General features: G+C 52.1%; 1 protein-coding gene across 1 annotated transcript; it reads left to right on the top strand.

The window, feature by feature from the left end:
• Positions 1–1,976: 1,976 nt before the first annotated feature.
• TFAP2E (transcription factor AP-2 epsilon) lies at positions 1,977–19,362 on the top strand. Its single transcript, XM_029229578.1, has 7 exons — positions 1,977–2,269; positions 2,593–3,072; positions 3,663–3,714; positions 14,262–14,484; positions 15,852–15,970; positions 16,539–16,680; positions 18,464–19,362. Exons 1-7 carry the CDS (start codon positions 2,243–2,245, stop codon positions 18,744–18,746), a joined length of 1,326 nt encoding a protein of 441 aa, XP_029085411.1. The 5' UTR covers positions 1,977–2,242; the 3' UTR covers positions 18,747–19,362.
• Positions 19,363–20,655: the final 1,293 nt, after the last annotated feature.

The following is a 20,655-nucleotide window of genomic DNA, read 5'->3' as shown; positions in this document are numbered from 1 at the left end:
ACTCCTGACCTCTGATCTGTTCTAGGCATGAGGTTGCAGAGCTGCCCAATTTTGCTTCGTCTACCACCCTAGCTGGTGGTTCCACCTTCTGGAAAGTTCTTAGTGATGAAACCTTGCCTGCTTCTAGCCTCCTCATTCCCCCAAAGCCTCCTAGGCTGAGATGACCCAGACCTGAGTTCTGCACCTGCCGTGTGCCTTCTGGGATGCCCTCCTCAAGTCTCCTCCACATACCTCCCATGCGTTAATGGTGTCACCTCTATCTCCCTTTCTCCTCTAATTTAGCTCAATATTTTTACCTTTACTTTCTCATCTTCCACCTCATTAGAAAGGGGCCTAAGAAAACATCTAGCCCTCTCTTCCTTCCCGTACCTTTTTTAAAAAAATAATTTAAAAAAAAATTTTGACCATGCCGCACGGCGTGTGGGATCTTAGTTCCCTGGCCAGCGATTGAACCCACGCCCCTTGCATTGGAAGCACACAGTCTTAACCACTGGACCGCCAGGGAAGTCCCCCTACCATACTTTTTTATTGTTGTTTGTTGTTGAAGTTGCAGAAACTGAGGTCAGAGAGGAAAAAGGTCTTGCCCAGAATCACACAGTCCATCGGAGTCAGGACTAAATTCTAGGCACCTGAGTCTAAGGCAATATAGAATAGTAATTCTGAACCCAGAAAGAGGCTAGAAGCAGACTACACCAGCTCTGCCACTTAACTAGCACCTTGATCTTGGGAAAGTCATGTCACCTCTCTGTGCCTCACTTTTCTCAACTGAGAATGGGGGTGATAAGGGTTTCTATCTCGCAGGGCTGTTGTGAGAGTTAAATAACTCAATACTCATCAAATACTTAGCATAGAGTCTGGCACACTCTGTAATGTTTGCTGTGATTATTTCTACTCTGCCCTGGTCTGAGCATCTTCCCTTTTTTAATTTTTATTTTTATTACTTTCTTTTAGCACCTTCCATCTGCTTTCTTAATTCCCATTCCCCTTAGCATTCCTCTCATTTCCCTTTCTTTAATCCTTGTCCCTGTTCCTTAGGAAGGGAAGGTTGGGTTTTGAAGGAAAGAAAGATAGAGTGACTGCAGGGAGTGGAACATGCTTGAGAGCCAGCCAGTGCCTGCCATGGTAACACACAAACACACAGCCTGCGCATGTTAGTGTGATGAGAGCACACGGTCCACATGATGTCAGTTACACACAGCCTCACTCAACATCCTCTGGGAGCCCACACTCAGTCAGCCCAGGCCCTCATGGCTTCAGAAATATCTTGAGCCCTTCTCAGGTGGAACTCATGATGCCCAACCCCAGTGTCAGGCAACTCTCTCTGTCGGGCCAGTTTGTGTCTCCAACTTCCTCAGACCCTGGCTTGGCACTGGGAGTTACCAGCTGGGGGAAGCCTGAGTGAAGTAAGCACCCTCAGAGGGGCTTTGATCCAGAAATGTGCAGAGAGGCTGTGATGGCCCCCAACTCACACACACACACACACACACACACACACACACACGTACTGACATATGTGTGCACATGAGCCAGCAGGCTTGAGTCTGCAGCTCACAAACTTCTTCCACCTTCAAGACTGCCCACCTCATCCATAATCCGGTGAGGCGGTTAGAGAAAGGACTGATACCCATTTTACAGACAGGGGAGCTGAGGCCGAGGAGGAGTAGTGCTTTGCTCAAAGGCAAAGGTGCAATAGAACCGATAGCAAACTAGGGCCCTTATGTCCCAGCCTCGAATCCTTCTCTGTTTCAAGGTGACTGGGAGCTTCGAGCCTAGAAAGCGATCAGACAAGCGCGGGTTGGAATCACAACCCTCTATCCTTGCCAGGGGGTTGCGCCAAAGCTACGCCTCCTCTTGGGCTGTCGCTGGGGAGCTGGGAGAAAGCGGCCCTAGCGTATCTCTTTAATGCGCGCCCCCGGAGGCTCGGCGCGCCCCCGCCACTATAACTGGAGTGCATGGAGCAAGCTGCGTACAGAGGAAGAAGGGCGGGCGCTGGGCGCCCATTGACCGACTTTTCCAAGTGCGATCAGCGCCCGTCCGGCCTACATCCCGCCCCCATGGACCCGCCCGGGGTCGTCCACTGCTGAGGACCCGATGCCTATTGGGCTCCGGGCTAGGTTGCACCCCGCCACTGCAAAGTGACCCTCCACGGGCCGTGCAGGCTCCCAGCACCTCTTCCCGCAGAGCTCGCCGTCGGGCGAGGGCTCCACCGCCGCCACGCCTCGCGCCCCGCGCTGCCCGCCCCATGCTGGTGCACACTTACTCCGCCATGGTGAGTAGTCACGGGCCCGGGGACACCGGGGCGTACCGGGCCGGGATTCGGGAGCCTGAATGCTGGACCTTCCGAACCTCCTCCTCCAACGAAATTTCGGAGGGAGGGGGCCACAGCGACTCCGCCCGCTGAGAACTGTGCGCGCCGGAGACCAATGTCCCCAGCCCAAGGCTCCCGCGCCCACGGGTCATTCAGAGATAGACCTCGGGCCTCGGGAAGCGGGCAGGACGGCAGCTGGCCCCTCGGGAGCTGAGGAGGGTCCTTTCGGGCTGGGTCCTTTCAGCTGCCGATGGGTCGCCTAACGCGCCCCTTTTCTTCCCCAGGAGCGCCCCGACGGGCTGGGCGCAGCGGCTAGCGGGGCCCGCCTGTCGTCGCTGCCCCAAGCGGCCTACGGGCCGGCGCCGCAGCTCTGCCACACGCCAACCGCCGCCGCCGCTGACTTCCAGCCTCCCTACTTCCCGCCGCCCTACCCGCAGCCGCCACTGACCTACGGCCAGGCGTCCGACGCCGCCGCCGCCTTTCCCCATCTGGCCGGAGACCCGTACGGTGGCCTGGCGCCCCTGGCACAGCCGCAGCCTCCGCAGGCTGCCTGGGCCGCGCCCCGCGCCGCCGCCCGCGCCCACGACGAGCCGCCCGGCCTGCTGGCGCCTCCCGCCCGCGCCCTGGGCCTCGACCCGCGCCGCGACTACACCGCCGCTGTGCCGCGGCTCCTGCACGGCCTGGCAGACGGCGCGCACAGCCTGGCCGACGCGTCCCTCGGCCTTCCCGGGCTGGCGGTGCCGCCGGGCCTGGAGGACCTGCAGGTGAGGCCCGAAGGGTCCGGGATGGGCCAGCATCCGCTGCGGTGACTTAGGACCTGGCTGGAGGCAAAGAGTGACCAATGCAGGAACCCGACTTTTCTCCCAGCCTGACACTTCTTGCTCGTGACTCCCAGGATGCGTCCCACGTCCTAAGTTAGACGCTGCCTGGCCTTTCGGGCGGCCTGACACTGAGTCCATGAGCAGGTGCCTGGATGGCGGCGACCCTTCGCCGAGTAAATGGGCAGAGGCCGAACCACTTTTGTCCCTCTCCACTGGGTAACGTAGGGAACCTATGCCCAGTCGCGGTCTACTGGAGCAGCCTGTACCTGGAGCGAAGCGAAGTGGAGGAGTTGCCTGTCTTAAGGTTCCAAAATGCCCTTTTTGCACGGCATGGCGAGGCACCCAGGGCTCCAACTCAGCCGCAAATGGTGGAGCGCCGGTGAATCCTGGTCCCGCCTGTCGCCGGCCACAGGCGACGGGTGGTGCGCGTTGGGTGAAGCAGACAGGACAGGGACCGGGGACAGCAGGGGCTTGGGAAGCGAAAGGAGACTAGATCTACAAGCGCCTTTACCACCACCCTGTCCTATTTGCAGGCCATGGACGAGCCGGGAATGAGCCTCCTGGACCAGTCCGTGATCAAGAAAGGTAAGGAATGGCGTGCATCTGCCAGGGCAGAACCGGGCGAAATGGTGCAGGCCCCGGCACACAGACCCAGTTTCTTCCCCTGTGGCGCGTCCCTCCTGTGCGTCGCCAAGCTCACTCTTTACCAAGGCAAGGGCACTCTTTTGGATCTGGAGTTAATTTGCAAAACGAGTTAAACCACTTCTCTGTTTCCTAAGAGGTGTTAATGGGAGTGCTATTCCCATGGATGTCGTTAAATGATTTCCACTTTACCAAGCCTTATCGTTTCCTAGCCTGTCTGGTGCTTTCTGCCCCTCCCTTCCTAGCAGGGCCTTGGGGACCTTGAGGTTTCCCTAGGGAATTTTTTCTCCATTTGGGAGCCTCTTTCAGCAGTTTAGGAATAGGGGAGCTGGTGTGTGACTATTGTGTTGGGCTGTACGCAGGAGGGTCAGGGCTTGGGAGTTGGTGTCTATGTGAGTTTGGGATCCTGTACATGTCTCTATGTTGCTTTCCCAGTATTTCTTGGTGTCTCTTGCTGTGAGTGTGTGACGTGTGTCTGTTATGTTGGTGTAATTTCCATGTGTTTGGGGGTCAGGGTCCCTGTTGTATCCCAGAATTTGTTCTTTGGCACTGAAGATCTTTAAGCATGTAGGGTTGCTCCCTGTGTATTTTCAGGATGTTTGTGTCTCTCTGCCCTTGGAAAAGCCAGGGGTTTGAGATCTGCCCTCCAGTGGATTTTCGGGCCTGTGAGTTCTGACTGTGACAGGGAAAGGTGAGAAAGACAGAGATTCAGAGAGGCCCAGGGATAAATTTGGGGCAGGTGCAGAGAGGAATATGGAGGCACAGACAAGCCCGCTGTACCTGGGGCAAGCACTTGAGCCGAGATTGGCTCAAATTGTTTTTCAAACGAGTGAATTCAAGCCTGGGCTCTGTTTGCCCTCCTTGAGTCCCAGGGAGGTGGGGTGGGGGGAGCTGGATTTCAAAAGTTGAGGCTGAGTTACCTGGGGCTGGGAGTTAGCTGGACCACCTGGTGTACATGTGGGGAAGATGAGGAGACAGGCCTCCCAGAACTTGGGAGAAGGGAGCTCCAGGTATTGGGGCTGTTACCTGGAGCTGGGGGTTTGGGGAGGCTGCCTGCAGTCCGGGCAGGTGTACACTCAGAGCCAGCTCTTTACTGGCGGCCGCTGCCTTGCTTTAGTGGATTATTTGGAACCCGACAGAAGGGAGAGCTCGGTGTGCAGCGGCAAGAGCCTGCCGCTGTGCTGTCCACCCAGAGATTCAACCATGGTCTTGGTCCCCAGTTCTGACTCCTGCCCGGGCTCCACAGGCTACGGGGGCTCGGCTCACTGACTCCCTCAGGGAGGCCAGGACTTTGCATTTTGGGAAGGAGCCTGGGGATTTCTGCCCTGGGGAAGGGTAGAAGGATCAGGTGGGGCTCTGAGCACCTTAAACCCCAATCCCCTGGCCAGAGCCAGGATAAAAGACTGGCTACCAAGAAGGAACCAAAATTGCCTCGAGTTAGTTTCTCTCAAAGGACATCAGCTTTCATAAATCCCGGGTCCTAGGGGTGTGCCGGGATCCCCAAAGAACACAGTGAGTGCAGCCGGGACTGTCCCGAGTGCTGCACACGGGCTCCGGCGGGTGGGGGATGGATGTGGGCGCTGGTGCTGTTCGAGATGTCGCCGACGCGGGCGTGCACACCGGCCGGACACCAGTGTCAGCCCGTCGGTGGCCCAGTGGAGCCCGGCGACCTGAGCTGGGGACTGCGTCCTGGGGGCCCCAACCCGGACGTCGAGTCACAGCCCGGAGCAATGGAGCAAAGGGGGAGGGATGAGAGCCGGGGCTCCCAACGGAAGGAATAGGCTGGTTCCTGAGTCGCGAGCTTGTCCTTCGGCTGGCGTGGCGAGCCTTTGAGGAGGAGAGAGGGTCATTGCGGCAGAGCCGACCTGCGAGGTCCGGACCTCGGAGCGGGGTGCGTGGGCGGGCGACCCAGCTGTGGCTAAGCAGGTGGCCCGGTTGGAGCCCTGCGCCCTGGAGCCTCCACGCCCCACGCGGCGGGTAATTTTCGTTTGGGCCCTCCGCAGTCACTGCGGAACTCCGGCCACGCCGCCAGCCACTTGGGCACAATTGATAAGCGTCCTTCTTCGCCCTCAGGCCTTCTGAAGGCATCGGGAGCCCCGGTCGAGTCCTGAAGTCCTCCGGCACCTGCCAGGGGCGGTGGAGGACCATCCCACTCAGACCCGGGCCCTGGAATTATAGAAGGTCGTTCTTGGCTAGCTGAAGCAAAGGATTCATTCCTCCAGCTCCTCCCGGCCCTGGCGGGAGGGGCAGCTGTGTCACGGGCGGTTGGAGTCCTAGGCTGTGAAAGGGAGGCGGCCGCAGCCCTACACCAGAAGCAGCCTTGCTACCGCAGGGAGGCCTCGGGTCTCGACTTCGACAGTGCGTCCAGGGAGGCTGTAAAATCTTCACTACTCCAGGCAGGGGAGGGGAGGCAAAGTCCCCGCCCCACCCCACACTTCCAGGTCGGCAGCCCGTTGTAGCCAGGGCTGCCGGGGCAAGGATGGCAGATGGGGCTGAGGCTGACCCGAAGGGAAGTGGGGAGCCCTCAATTTTCTGCCCACATTTGTCACTTTCAGTTTCGTGACTTGTCCTAGGGGCACAGAAAGCAGGCGGGACTGGCCTGAGAGACAGACATGGACAGGAATATTTCCCAGCCAAGAAAGGCAGTGAACAGGGTCTGTATACCTTGTAGTGGGAGCTCAGAAGAGGAGCAGTGAGTGCCTGAACTTGGGGAGGCTTCCTGAGGGAGAGGCAGCAGGGGGCTCAGTAGGTGTTCAGATTTGTTGAATGAAGGGTTTGGAAGTCTGAGTGCATTCGGAGAGGGGGTGTACAAAGGGCCGAGCTACTTTCGCTCCACTAGGAACAGCACGTGCCTATGCCCTCTCTTTGGAAAGCCAGACAGGTTTAAAAAGGTTAAAAATCTCCGTGGGTTTCAGGCTATACAGTCACAGCTGGAGGGGAGTGGTTTGGGGATGAGAATTGAGATAATCCTCCTTTCCTCCGAGGAGAGTGGGTAGTTGCCTAATTGGGGGTGGGGAATCCCTCTCTGCTGGGCTCTGTTGTCCAGTCTCAGGGCAGGGGATGATGTAGGTTCTCTGCTCTCCCTGGATCTGGGGAAAGAAAAGGGAGATGGGGAGTTTCTGGGCTTCCAAGTGAATCTACAAGCAGGGCCAGGACCGGGGTGAGGTAAGTGAGGAATTCACTTGAGGCAAGATTTAGGAGGGCGCCTAAAAGCTCAGTAATCAAGGTAAATGATACATCTTAGTGCAATATGTTTAAAATTTTTTAATGCAAAAAATATCCACAATAAACGAAATATCAAAATTTAAGTAAAGATGGAATCTGACCCTGCACTTCTACAACCCTGCCTCACTTGCCTCCCAGGCTACCATTGGCCCCAGAATGAGATAAAAAAACTGGTGCCCATGCAGATAGACTGTGGACTGTACCTGAGGGCAGCATAGAGCAGGGCAGTGAACGGTAGCAGTTATATTTAAAAGAAACCCTCTAGGGGAGAGGGAAGAGGGGAGGGGGAAGATAGATAGGAGTAGGGGATTAAGAGGTACAAACTTACTATGTATAAAGTAAATAAGGTACAAGGATATATTGTACAACACAGGGAACATAGCCGTTATTTTATAATAACTATAAGTGGAATATATCTTTAAAAATTGTCAATCATTATGTTGTACACTTGCAACTTATATAATATTGTACATCAACTATCCCTCAATTAAAAAAATAAAATAAACCCTCTAGCAGTTGGTGAGAAGGAAACTTAACCAGCAGGTCCCACTTGGGGAGATGAGGGGACTCAAGTGGGCTGGGAGGAGGGTCACGACCCCTCCTGTCTGCCTTCCTCCTGCTGCCCCTTCCCCCCAGGCTTTGGACCTTAAGTGGTACCTTAAGTGTGGTCTAAGGAACCACATGCATCAAATCCCCAGGGGTGCTTGTTAAAAAATGCAGATTTCCTGGGCACCATTTCACATCTACTGAATGAGAATCCCTGGAATTATGGCCCTGGAACTTCATTTCTTTAACTGATTGATTGAAGTAAAATGTACATACCTGAAATTCACCCATTGGAAAAGTGCAGTTCAATGATTTTTAGTAAATGTATGGAGTTGTGTAACCATTACCACAGTCTGTTTTAAGACATTTCCAACACCCCCCAAAGTTCCTCCATTCCCAGTTGTAATTAATTCCCACTCCAGGCCTTAGGCAACCACTGGTCTGCTTTCTGTCTATATGTTTGCACATACTGGACACGTTATATAAATGGAACATATAAGTATGCTGACTTTTGCATCTAGCTTCTTGTACTTATAATGTTTTTGAGGTTCATCTGTGTTGTAGGCTGTATCAGTAGGTCATTCCTTTTTTTATTGGTTAGTAGTACTCCATCGTGTGGATGTAACACATTTTGTTTATTCATTCAGCAGTTGATGGACACTGGGGTTGTTTCCACTTTTTGGCTAGGATACATAATGCTGCTATGATCATTTACACGCATGTCTTTGTGTGAACACACGTTTTCACCGCTCTTGAACTCCTAGGAGGGGAATGTCTGGATTTTATGGTAAGTTTGTCTTTAATTTTTTTAAAGAAACTCCCAAGCTGTTTTCTAAAGTGGCTGTACTGTTTTACATTCCCACTAAGAAAGTGTGAGAGTTCCAGTTTCTCCACATCGTCATCTGCACTTGATATGTCTCTTTTTGATTATAGCCTTCTTGATGGTACCTCAGTATCCTTTTAATTTGCATTTCCCTAATGACTAATGATGCTGAGCACTTTTCCATGTGCTTATTAGCCATTCATATATCATTTTAAGTGAAATGTCTACTCACATATTTTGAACATTTTCTAATTGGGTTGTATATCTTACTATTGGATTATAAGAACTCTTTATGTATTCTGGATACACATCCCTGATAAGATACAGGATTTGTAAATATTTTCTTCAAGTCTATGGTTTGTCTTTTCATTTTCTTAATAGTGTCTTTTCAGGTGCAAAAGTTTTCGACTTTGATGAAATCCAGTTTATCATTATTTTCTTTTATGGATCATGCTTTTGGTGTTATATTAGGAACTCTTTGCCTAACCCAAGGTCATGAAGATTTTTCTCCTGTATTTTCTTCTAGAAAGACTTGCAATTTTAACCAACTTTCCAACAGCGCCTATTGCACACTCCCCAGAATCAGTGGTCAGACCATATCTACCACCTGTGGACAGAGTGTGTAGACTTGTGTGTGTGTGTGAGTCTTGTCTGATAGATTGGCTAACTAGGAGCTCTGTCTGTAGGACATTCCTATGTCTGTAGGAGTGTGTACATGTGAATGGCTTCTGCGTTCATGACCAGGGGGACACCATGGGTAGACCACTTCAGCTTTAGGACACTGTGGTGTGGGAGACAAACACTGGTCCCTCCTTTGCAATCCGTGCTAGTTAATTCCCACCTTCGTGACTGCTCCTGTCCCAGGCTACCTGCTTCCCTAACCCTGGCCTCCAAACCTCTGTCATTTTTGAAGGAAGAAGCTGAGGAAAAGGGTACAGACAAGTGGGGAAAGCAACAAAGTCTGTAATTCATATACACAAACACATGTCCACCTGTCATGCGCTACATTAGCCGCACCTATGTTTGCATAAATCTGGCGTATACTCTATGTTTAAATATATCAGCAGGAGCAAAAGCACTTGCAGATAACCTTATGCATGTTGCCACATACTTGCAACAGTTGGGCAGAGCCTATGTGTATATAGCTGGGGCTCGGTATTTGTTGTTGAGTAAGTGTGCATATGCACAGTCTCATCCTCAGTGCTCTATGGCAGGGCATGTAGTTTTTATGTACAGATGTTTGTGTGACACGTGTGCTCACATATGTCCCTGTTTGTACATGCGCAAACAGCTTCACCCAGCTTTGGTCTCTCTCCTCTCTCACAGTGCCTGGCCTCAGGGGTCCCCAGATTTTAATAAAAGCTGGAAAGAGGAGGCTGCTGGGGGAGAGAGGAATTTTCTGTTCCTCTGACCATTCCCTCTGGCTAGGAGTCATGGGAGAGAGGACAGTCACTTTGCCCTTCTTGTTAATTTGCTAATTCATAGTTTTAGTTTTTTAAGTCGAGCATGAGGTATAATTTATGTATAGTACAGTTCACCCTTTTTAGATGTGCATTTCTATGAATTTTGACAAATGTAAACATATAGTCAAGATATGAAATATGTTAGAGAATGGTTCCATCACCCCAGAAAGTCCCCTCAAGGCAGAGGGACACAGGTGATGAGGGAGCCCGTGCGGAGGCCTGGGAGACACTGGGGTGGGGGGTGGCATGGCTGCTATTGCATGTCCAGTGTCAGTGTGTCTGTTGGGTCAGGACATTCTTGCTCCTCACTCTGGGGCGGAGGCTGGGATTAGGATAAGAGGAGTGAGGCAGGGTCGTGGAAGAGCAGGATCAGAGCCTGCTTCTATTTAAATTTTTGATATTTTGTCACTGTGGATTTTTACATTAATTTTTACTTTTAAAAATATTGCATTAAAATACTGTTTGCCTTGATTGCTGAGTTTTTTGCTGCCTCCTTAAACTTTGCACCCACGACAAGCGCCTCCCCTGCCTCACCCTAGTTTTGGCCCGGCTCTGGGGACAGGGAACTTGCCTGGGGTAGGGTGTGTGCTGCTACTCTCTCCACCTCCCCCCACCTCTTCACTTCTCCCACTCAGCCCCATCCATGACCTGTTGGCCCTTCCCTGGTGCCTGAATAGGGACGACCCAGGGAGGAAGGGCAGTTTTACCATCAATTGCTAAAAAAGGAATGAGGTTCCCTTTCCGACCCTCCCCCACCCCCACCCCCACCCCATGCATATATTGGCTGTGAGTCTTCACACTTTCTCCCATTCCACGTTTCAAGGGCCCTTGCTTCCCTCATTTATTCTACATTCATTGACACCCCCTTGTGCCAAGACTCTGCTCTCAGGCACTCCCAGTTGGTGGGGAAGACAGAGGAGGAAGCAGACATGAGGTTCAGTGTGGTAAGGACAGCGACAGAGGGTGAAAAGGAGCAGGGGGTGAGGGCTTAGGAAGCTTTGCATTGGGGGTGGTGCCCGGACTGAGGCTTGAGAAGAAGGAGGCCCCGCTTAGTAAAATGGAGAAGGGCTCCTGAGACAGACAGCAAGCAGTTCTGCGGGGCTTAAAGAGCCCACACGCTGGTGAGCTAGTCGTCCCGCATCCCAGGTGGTGCTTCACACGTTCCATGTGACCTGTCCTGGGTTTTTAAATTTTTGAATCAGTTGCCAATGTTTAAAAATCCAGGGACTTCCCTGGCGGTCCAGTGGTTAGGATGCTTCCATTGCAGGGCGCATGGATTCAATCCCTGGTCGGGGAACTAAGATCCCACAAGCTGCACAGTGTGGCCAAAAAATAATAATAATAAAATAATAATAAAGTAAAAATCCAGAGATTTCACCTAGAAATCTCAAATCCTTGTCTCACCAGCAAAAACAAAAACAAAAAAACAAACCAAGAGTTCCGGCAATGTTGGTGTATCCTGCATGGTAACACTCGGCCAAGTAGCAGGTCTCCCACATCTCACTTACTTATATGTTAACTCCTGTGCTCCCCACCTTTGAAGTCTAGAACTGTGCTGTCCACTGTGGGAGCCACGGGCCACGTGTGGCTATTGAGCACTTGAAATGTGGCTAGTCGGAATTAGGATGGGCTATAACTGTAAAATACGTGTTGAATTTTGAAGACCAAGGACAAGAAAAGAATGTAAAATAGCTCATTAAGGGATTCCCTGGTGGCGCAGTGGTTGAGAATCCACCTGCCAATGCATGGGGCATGGGTTCAAGCCCTGGTCCGGGAAGATCCCACATGCTGCGGAGAAACTAAGCCCGTGCACCACAACTACTGAGCCTGCGCTCTAGAGCCCACGAGCCACAACTTCTGAAGCCCGCGCACCTAGAGCCCGTGCTCCACAAGAGAAGCCACCGCAATGAGAAGCTCGCACACAGCAACGAAGAGTAGCCCCCGCTCGCCACAACCAGAGAAAAGCCCACGAGCAGCAATGAAGACCCAACGCAGCCAAAAATAAAATAAATTACAAAAAAAAGCTCATTAATAATTTTTAAAATATCGATTGTATGTTTCAGTGATAATATTTTTATTTTTTATTTATTTAAAAATTTTTTAATTTTTATTATTATTTTTTTTGGCTGTGTTAGGTCTTTGTTGCTGCATGCGGGCTTTCCCTAGTTGCAGTGAGCGGGGGCTACTCTTCGTTGCAGTGCGCGGGCTTCTCACTGCGGTGGCTTCTCTTGTTGTGGAGCATGGGCTCTAGGCGCACAGGCTTCAGTAGTTGTGGCTCGCAGGCTCTAGAGCACAGGCTTAGTAGTTATGGCTTAGTTGCTCCGCGGCATGTGGGATCTTCCTGGACCAGGGCTCGAACCCGTGTCCCCTGCATGGGCAGGTGTATTCTTAACCACTGTGCCACCAGGGAAGTCCCGATAATATTTTTATATATGGGGTAAGTAAAATATATTAAAATTGGTATTAACATGTTTCTTACTTTTTAAAAATAGAGCTACCAGAAAATATAAATTTATATATGTGGCTTACAGTATATTTGTATTGGTCAGTGTGGGTCGAGAGCCTAAAGGGCAGATGGAGGACCAGGCAAAAGGGGTAGGCAGGGCCGGACCACAAAAGAGGGTGAAGGAGGACATTATGACAGTTAAGAATGTGAACTTTAAAGTCCATTGTCAGAGGTCAAGACCCATGTCTGCTCCTTATTGCTGTACTATCTTAACTTGTTTGAACTTTTAGTTTCTTCATCTTGAAATGGGCACAGAAAATAGCATCTCCACAGAGCTGTTAGTGTGAAGCACTTGGTATATAGTTGGCACTCACTGAAGGATAGGCAGCAGCATTCTGCTCAGCTATGGAGCTGGAATTTAATTCTTGGGCACTGACGGGTTCTAGCTGGGGAGTGATGGGTGTTTCAGAAAGATCCCTCTGGAGCAGGGGCTGGGCAGAAATTCAGGTGGGAAATGAGTGAGCGTCCCTGTACACCTGGAGAAGTGGCTGCATCCAGGGCACGTGGAGAAAAGAAAGCCCTAGTACGTGGTGATGGATGGGATGTGGTGGGAGAGGGCAGCGTGGAGGGCCTCACTGAGGTTTCTAGCTGGGCGATGGGATGGAGGGTTTGAATGTGCATCCAGAGAGGAAAAAGCTGGAGGGGCTCTGCCAGGCCAGGGACTGGGCCAGCCTTGCTTACCTCTGCCTTCCCAAGGCTTAGCACAGTTCCTGGCACACAGGTGCTCAGCAAATATTTGCCAAATGGCTGGAGGGCCAAGTGCTGCCTTTGATGCCATAGTCCAGGGCTTGCTACTGGTACTAAGTCTACCAGCTGTGTGATCTCAGCCACATTACTTCACCCCTCTGGGCTTCAGTCTCCTCATCTGTAAAAGGGGAATAATAACATAGCCCCCTGGTGGGTTGTTCTGAGGATTCAGTGAGGTTATCTGTATGGTGAATGCTCAGTGACTGTTGGCCTCAGGCTCCCCACTTGATCCCCCTCCCCAAACACACAAGGCCCGCCTTTTCTACCAAGGCTCTCACTTCCTTGAAAGAAGAGAAGCCCAAGGGGAAGCAAGTGCCTCAGTCAGTCTCCCTTCCCCCTGAGGCTTAGCAGAGAATGGAGGTTAGACTGCAGGAAGAACTTTCTTTTAGAGCCAAGAGTGTCCAAATGGGTGTTAAAAAATAAACTTCTCAGATTTCCCTCCCTGTCCTTCATAGATATTAGTAGATAATTAGAAAGCATTTGGGGGAGGGGGTGATAGAGTGTGTCTCTTCATTCTTGGTCTCCTTGAGCATCCCAGAGAGACTTGGCAGGAAAGGGGCCAGGGCTGGAGGCCTAATGGGGCCATAACCTCCCTGTCCCTGGGATGTGGGAGCCCAAGGGCCCCAGGCCTTTCACTGATCTGGGGCTGTGGGTGAGACGTGGGGATCACAAATGAGCGGGGGTAATCAGGGATCGCCTGTGATTGTGCAGATCTGGCTGAGCTCTGCTGCAGTGACCCAGGAATCCTGCCTCCAGCTCGTATTCCATTTCCTTAGTTCCAACTCCCTCTCTGATTACACATGGCAAAACTCCAAGACTGCTGAAGCTGTTTGAGTTTTAACAGGGAACCAGCCTGACTCAGTGAAAGAACAGGGGTTCAAGAGCCAGAGAACTTAGGGTTTAATGTCTACCACCCATTAGCTGAGTGAGCTAGAGTGAGTCACGTTAACCTCATTGTGCTTCAGTCTCTTCCCTTGTAGAGCAGACATAGTAGAACCTCCTTCCAAAAGGTGCTGGGACATACAGATGCAGCTGTGTGTACACAGCATGCTAGAACGGGGCCCAGCACACAGCTGGTGCTTCAGCAATGCGCTCATGCCACAGCTGGCTAGCGCCCGTGTCCGGTGGTCCCTGGCTCAGTGTTGTCTCTCTCTCCCTTGCTCTTGCTTCTGCTTCACAGTCCCCATCCCCTCCAAAGCCAGCAGCCTTTCGGCCCTCTTATTGGCCAAAGACAGCTTGGTTGGCGGCATCACGAACCCCAGTGAGGTCTTCTGCTCCGTGCCAGGCCGGCTGTCTCTGCTCAGCTCGACATCCAAGTACAAGGTGACAGTGGGGGAGGTCCAGCGGCGACTCTCACCTCCTGAGTGCCTCAATGCCTCTCTCCTGGGTGGTATCCTTCGCAGGTAGGAAGGTCAGCCCACAGCTTCCTGCACAGTATCAAAGCTAAAATGTGTGGTCGTTTCAGACTTTCTCAGGGCATCGGAGAGGGGCCGGCCCCACCCCAGGCCACAGAGTCATCTCCACCTCAGTCTCCCTGGGGGATTGTGCATGCTCTCTGGGCAGGCCTAGGTCCTCAGCAGCTCCCATGGGTCTGTGGGCTTGGGGGTCACGGGTAGAGAGGAGCCTGGGTACAGAGAAGGGATGGAGGACTCACCCACATTGGGTATGATGGACAAGGCTGGGTCTGGGGAAGGGAGAGTGCCATCTTCACCCCATCCCTCAGGAAAAGGATCCCCGGGACCTAAGGCCCATTCCCTGTGTCAGTATAGGCCTCTCTGGTGCGTGTGTTTTGGGGTGGGGGCATGGGGTGCATGGTTTGTCTTCATAGTTGTGTCTGTCTCTCTGTGTGCGTGTCCTTGTGCCTGGGTATTTCTGCTTCAGGGCTATGAGCTTTGATATGTTTGAGGACAGTGTTTGTGTGTGTGCATGTGTGTGTATATGTGGTGTAGGGGTGGCCAGGAGTATATGTTTCCGTGAGTGTGAGTTTCCTGTGTTACCTTTAGTGAGATGTGTTGGTTACAGTGTGCTACTCTGTGTGAGTGTGTATGTTGTGTGTGTGTGTGACTGCATGCGCACGTGGAGCTAGACTTATGTGTGTTTACCTGTCTGTACCTTTGTGTGGGGCTGCATCTGTGCAGGTGTGGGAGTATCTCCTTATTCCTGGTCTCTTTGAGCATCCCAGAGCGACTTGTATGAGTCTGTGAATGTCTGTACAAATGACCCTGGGATCCTGACTTGGTGTGAACATGTGTCTCTGACTGTGTCCCTGGGTGTTTGAGTCTGTGTGTCTGTCTCTATTGGTGTGTGTGTCTCTATTCTTGGCCCTCAGTGTGCGTTCATCTGTGTATGTGTCTATGTGCTCCTGGGCAGCTGTGTGTGTAACAGTGTCTCCCCATGTGTCTGTGTTTCCCTGTGTGTTTCAGGGTCTGGGTGTCCCTGGGTAGCTGTGTTGGTGTGCTCACGTGGGAAAAAGGACCCTAAGATGCTGGTTCATCCTGCCCCACCTTGGGCTGTCCCTGTTATTGAGAGGATTAGGGAGAAGTGAGGGGTTCCTGGAGCTGCGTGCTAGGCCCCCCATTCCCATCTTGGCTGCAAAACCAGTGAGATTAGGAGATTGGGATCAGGTAAATAGAGACCCCAGAGTGTCCCCAGGACCAGACCCAAGCCTCAGCAGGGCTGGTGGAGGCAGGAAGGCCCTGTTGGGTCACTTAGCATACATGCTTCATCTTGTCTTCATAGTGTGTGTCTGTCTTTCTGTGTGCATGGCAAGGGCCAAGTCCAAGAATGGGGGCCGGTGCCTGCGGGAACGGCTGGAGAAGATTGGGCTCAATTTGCCAGCTGGTCGTCGCAAGGCCGCCAATGTGACGCTGCTGACTTCACTAGTAGAGGGTGAGGCCTGAGGGGACCTGTGTCATCCAGTGTGACTGTGTGTGGCTGTCTCTAATGCAGGAGGGTGTGTTAGTCATGTGTGTGTTCTCTGTGCACCATGTATAAGTAAGGGGTGTGTGTGATATATGTGTACAGTCTTTAAGTGTATATGCAAGCACACATGTGCATGTGCCGGTGCAGTAGAGAGCATGTGTGCGTGTGTGTGTGTGTGTGTGTGTGTGTGTGTGTGTGCATGGGGGGAAGAGTGGCCAGTGTTTGGATGTGGTAAAGAGATGAGGGGTCAGAGTCCCTTCCTTGGAGGCTGGGGACTCTCAGCTCGATTATGTTGAGTTCAGGCTCTGGGACAGCTGGTGAGCTCAGCTCCCACCCCTCAGCTCAGAGCCCATCTGAGGTAGCCCCAGGGGAGGGCAGCGGGGTTGTGTCTAGAGCTGAGAGGGAAATCAAGAAAAGATACATATAGAAGCAGGATGGCCCCGGTCAGGGGTTGGAGTGTCAAGGCCATGCTCCAGGCTCAAAGGTACACCTGGCTGTAGTGACGGCTCATCTCTCTGCCTCCCCTCCGTCCTAGGAGAGGCTGTACACCTGGCCCGAGACTTTGGCTACGTCTGTGAGACCGAGTTCCCAGCCAAGGCAGCTGCCGAGTACCTGTGCCGCCAGCATGCTGACCCGGGGGAACTGCACAGCCGCAAGAGCATGCTGCTGGCCGCCAAGTGAGTGAGGGCGCCACGCACTGGCTGTCATGGGTGCCGTGTACAGGCACATGTTGGTGCAATGCACAGACACAGACACCAAGCATGGGCACAATGGATACCACTCGTGTACATGTGATGTACACATGGTACATGCAGCACTGCACACAGGCACACCTAGGTTCCATGCTGTGCACGTGACAGGGCACACATGGATACATGTGAACATAGCTGGGTTCTACACATCAGCAAACAGTGTCACAGACAGGCTTACGTAAGTCCACGTGTGGGCACCACCAGCCCCAGTCCCGTCATGGGTCTGAGGTTCTCTGGCCTTGCTCCCCCTGCCTGAGCCTTGCCAATCAGCCCCTCTGCTCCAGTGACCTCCATCAGGGCACCAACACCCACCCAGACCCCTGGGTTGACCCCCCTTTGTTCTTACTTCACATCTGACCCCTCTGCAAGTCTCACTGATGCCTCCCTCGCCACCACTCGCATGCCACCTCAACTCTGGTCTCCCAGTCTCACTCCTGGACGTTCACCCCAGCGCCCCTCTGTTCCCCCAGCCTCCCTGCACATGCACTGATCCCTACCCAAGAGCCTTCAATGGCTCCCACTGCTACTGCAATTGATTTTCAAACTAGGTTCTGTAGGGATGCCGCAGGGCCTGTTTAATGAACTGGCGTTCCATTAAGATTTAGTTTTTAGAAAGGGTCCCATTGCAAGAAGAGACAGACATGGGGGCGGGTTTGAGAACCACCATTCTGTCAAGTCCAGACTCCTTTGAGGGCCCCCATAATCTGGTCTGCACAAACTCCACCCGCTCCAACTGACCCACTTGCTCTCTCCTGCCCTCCTGTCCTGGGGCTTGTTCTTCCGCTTAGAACACCATCCAGTCCCCCCACCTAACAGTCCTTCAAATCACAGCTCCATGCTCCCGCCTTCAAGGCTTCCTCAAGTCCCCTAGGCAGAATTGGAATCACAGACTCACGGGACTGCCATGACTCATGGGGCCTTTGAGGCTGCTCATGTTGGAGCTGGAGAAACATATCTAGGGCAGGGATCACCTCACTCATTAACCAGCTAACTCATCAAGCACTTTCTGGGTCCCAGTCATGTCTAAGATGCTGACCCGGTTCCTTGGTGATGCAAAGGTGAGACACAAGTGATTCTCCTGCCTGAGCCATATATCCAGCCACATACTGGAGACGGATTCAAATCCCAGCCTAGTCACTTGGGCAGGTCATCTAACCTGTCTGAAACCACCCAGTTTCCTCTTCCATGTGATGGGAATGATAATAACATTATAGATTTGTTGTGAGGATTAAGTGAGATGATACATACAGTGTGCTTGGCACAGCATCCAGGCCTCAATTCATGTTCACTGCTAGCTATTATTTCAGTTATTTAAGGCAGATTCTGGATTGTTCCCCAATAATTTCGTAGACAAACCTCTTGAAGCATTGGCTGTTTTGGGTGGAGGTGGCAGTAAGAGAGGGAATCAAGGAAAGTTTCCTGGATAAGGTAGGAGTTGAGCTGGACTTGGAACGTGGGCAGGACATCCACAGAAAAAGAAATCGTAGGGTATTGGCATGTGCTATTTATTAGGTGTGTGACATTGGGCAAATCAGTTAACTTCTCTAAACCTTAGTTTACTTTTCTCTAACACGGGTATGATCATCATTTGTAGACTGTTGGGTCAGCAATCATATATATAATGTATATAAAGTACCCAGTATGTGGTGGGTCCTTCCCTGGACTCAGACCTTTGTCCTCTAACCTCTGACCCTCCTTCCCCCACCAGGCAGATCTGCAAGGAGTTTGCAGACTTGATGGCGCAGGACCGTTCACCGCTGGGGAACACCCGCCCAGCACTCATCCTGGAGCCCGGAGTGCAGAGCTGCCTGACACACTTTAGCCTCATCACCCACGGCTTCGGCGGGCCTGCCATCTGTGCTGCCCTCACTGCCTTCCAGAACTACTTGCTGGAGTCACTCAAGGGGCTGGACAAGATGTTTCTAAGCAGTGCAGGCAGTGGGCGTGGTGACACCAAGGCTTCGGAGAAGGATGCCAAACTTCGGAAGTAACTGCTTCCCCCACCCCATCCCTAAGGGGCTCCCAAGGTCTGAAATGAGGTCTTTGCTCCTGGGGGTGGGCCTGACAGGATTAAAAGGTGGGGTTGGAGTCAGGCCAGAAAGAGAATATTCCTCCAGAAACCCATGAGTTAGGCGTCTGGGCTGGAGTAAGGGGAGGTGGCCTCTGTGGTGGTTTGTAGATAAGGGCCCAGGCGTCTGCCTCGCGTGTGCAATTTTCTGACCCTTGACTGCTGAGAAAGGCTTGGACAGGAAATTGCATGGAAAAGCCTGGTTCTTGGGGCCAGCGCTGCCCATTAGGGTGATGGGTGCTCCTAGAGGCCAAGGCCTTGCTGTTTTTACTAACAGCAGGAGAGGAATTAACAAACCAGGTGCTACTGAGGAGTTGGTGCCCTTCATCCCAGAATCTCCTACCCCCAGAAAAGGGGTGCTGGCAGGAGGCCCCAGTGGGCTCTTTGGACCCCTGCCACTCTTGGAAAGAAGTGGGCAGGAGGGGCCCTCAAGGAACAGAGAAGATAAACACAAATTGGATAACTTGAATCCAGGCTGCACTTCAGTCCTGTTGCTGTGTCCTATTTATTTATGTTGTAATTTAAAGTTTTAAAATGTTCAGTGCAACTTATTTATCCCAATGAGTTGAGGACTCTTGTTTCAATGTCTTCTGCTTATGCACCAAGATGTCCAGCTGGACCAGGATGGAGAGGGTGTTTTTGCTCGCAAAGGGCTGTTGGTGGGCCGGGAGGGAACAAAGATGTCAGGGACCCCAAGGTTGTTGGTGGGATTTTGTATTTGCTGTTGTTTCTCTTGACCCTGCAGTCAATGTACCTCCCCAACTCTCAGATTGCTTTCTCATTCTCTTAATAAAACCTTTTCATTGGATATGAAGCTCTCCCTGTCCTTCTTCAGCCCAAGGTCACGGGGGAGAGGCAGAGCCTGGGAATTGGGGGTGGGGGGGTGGAGTGGGAGGGCGACTATAAGGGGGAAACCTCGGAATGGGCTGTGGGCACCTCTGGGTGAGGGGGTACAGAAGGTGGGTCTATCTGGCTTGTCAGTGTGGCTGCTATTTGCGTGTGTGTGTGTGTGTGTGTGTGTGTGTGTGTGTGTGTGTGTAGTGAATCCTGGGGGGGCCGTATGTGTATTATTGTGACTTACTGGGCCGTGTGTGTGAATGTGTCAGTCCAGCTATTAGGTCTATGTGATGTGTTAACATGACCGTTGGTTACGTGTGTCTATCTGGCTCATTCAAATCCAGCTCTTCTGTCTCCTTGAGGATTTCATTCTTGAGGCCACTCTTCTTTCCTGCACCTTTATTCTCTCCCTCTCTACTGAATCATCTATACTAAATCGTTCCCCAAAGGACACATATTCTATGATCTCTTACCTTACAAAACATAAATCCTTTCTCCATTTACTTCTTTTGCAGTTGGAGAGTTTTAAAAGATTGCTACACCCCTACCTCCATTTCCTCACCCACCCCCAATTCACTCCTCAACCACTTTAATCTGTCTTCTATCCCTACCAGCCTATGGAAATCCACTCAGCAAGGTCCTCAATGGCCACATGTCAAACCCAAAGGCCCTTTTTCTGGACTTGCAGCATTTGACATGGCTGACCACTTGCTCTTCTCTGAAATTCTCTCTTCTATTTATGTCCAAAATGGAGTACTTGGGCGTCCCTGGTGGCGCAGTGGTTGAGAGTTCGCCTGCCGATGCAGGGGACATGGGTTCGTGCCCCGGTCCGGGAAGATCCCACATGCCGTGGAGTGGCTGGGCCCGTGAGCCATGGCCACTGAGCCTGCGTTCTGCAACAGGAGAGGCCACAACAGTGAGAGGCCCGCGTACAGCAAAAAAAAAAAAAGGAGTACTTGACTCAAGTACTCAAATCTTGACCTCACCACCTTCCT

This window comes from Monodon monoceros, unplaced genomic scaffold, assembly GCF_005190385.1.
Source record: "Monodon monoceros isolate NGI ecotype Baffin Bay Population unplaced genomic scaffold, NGI_Narwhal_1 Super_Scaffold_18, whole genome shotgun sequence".
Lineage (NCBI taxonomy): Eukaryota > Metazoa > Chordata > Mammalia > Artiodactyla > Monodontidae > Monodon > Monodon monoceros.
This window is presented reverse-complemented; position numbering and strand designations above follow the sequence as displayed.

Bases quoted from the DNA above. Each gene is read 5' to 3' on its own strand.
- TFAP2E (XM_029229578.1), top strand. From the start codon at position 2,243: ATGCTGGTGCACACTTACTCCGCCATG. The intron at 2,270-2,592 runs GTGAGTAGTCAC...TTTCTTCCCCAG, and splicing joins TGCACACTTACTCCGCCATG to GAGCGCCCCGACGGGCTGGG. The intron at 3,073-3,662 runs GTGAGGCCCGAA...TCCTATTTGCAG, and splicing joins CGGGCCTGGAGGACCTGCAG to GCCATGGACGAGCCGGGAAT.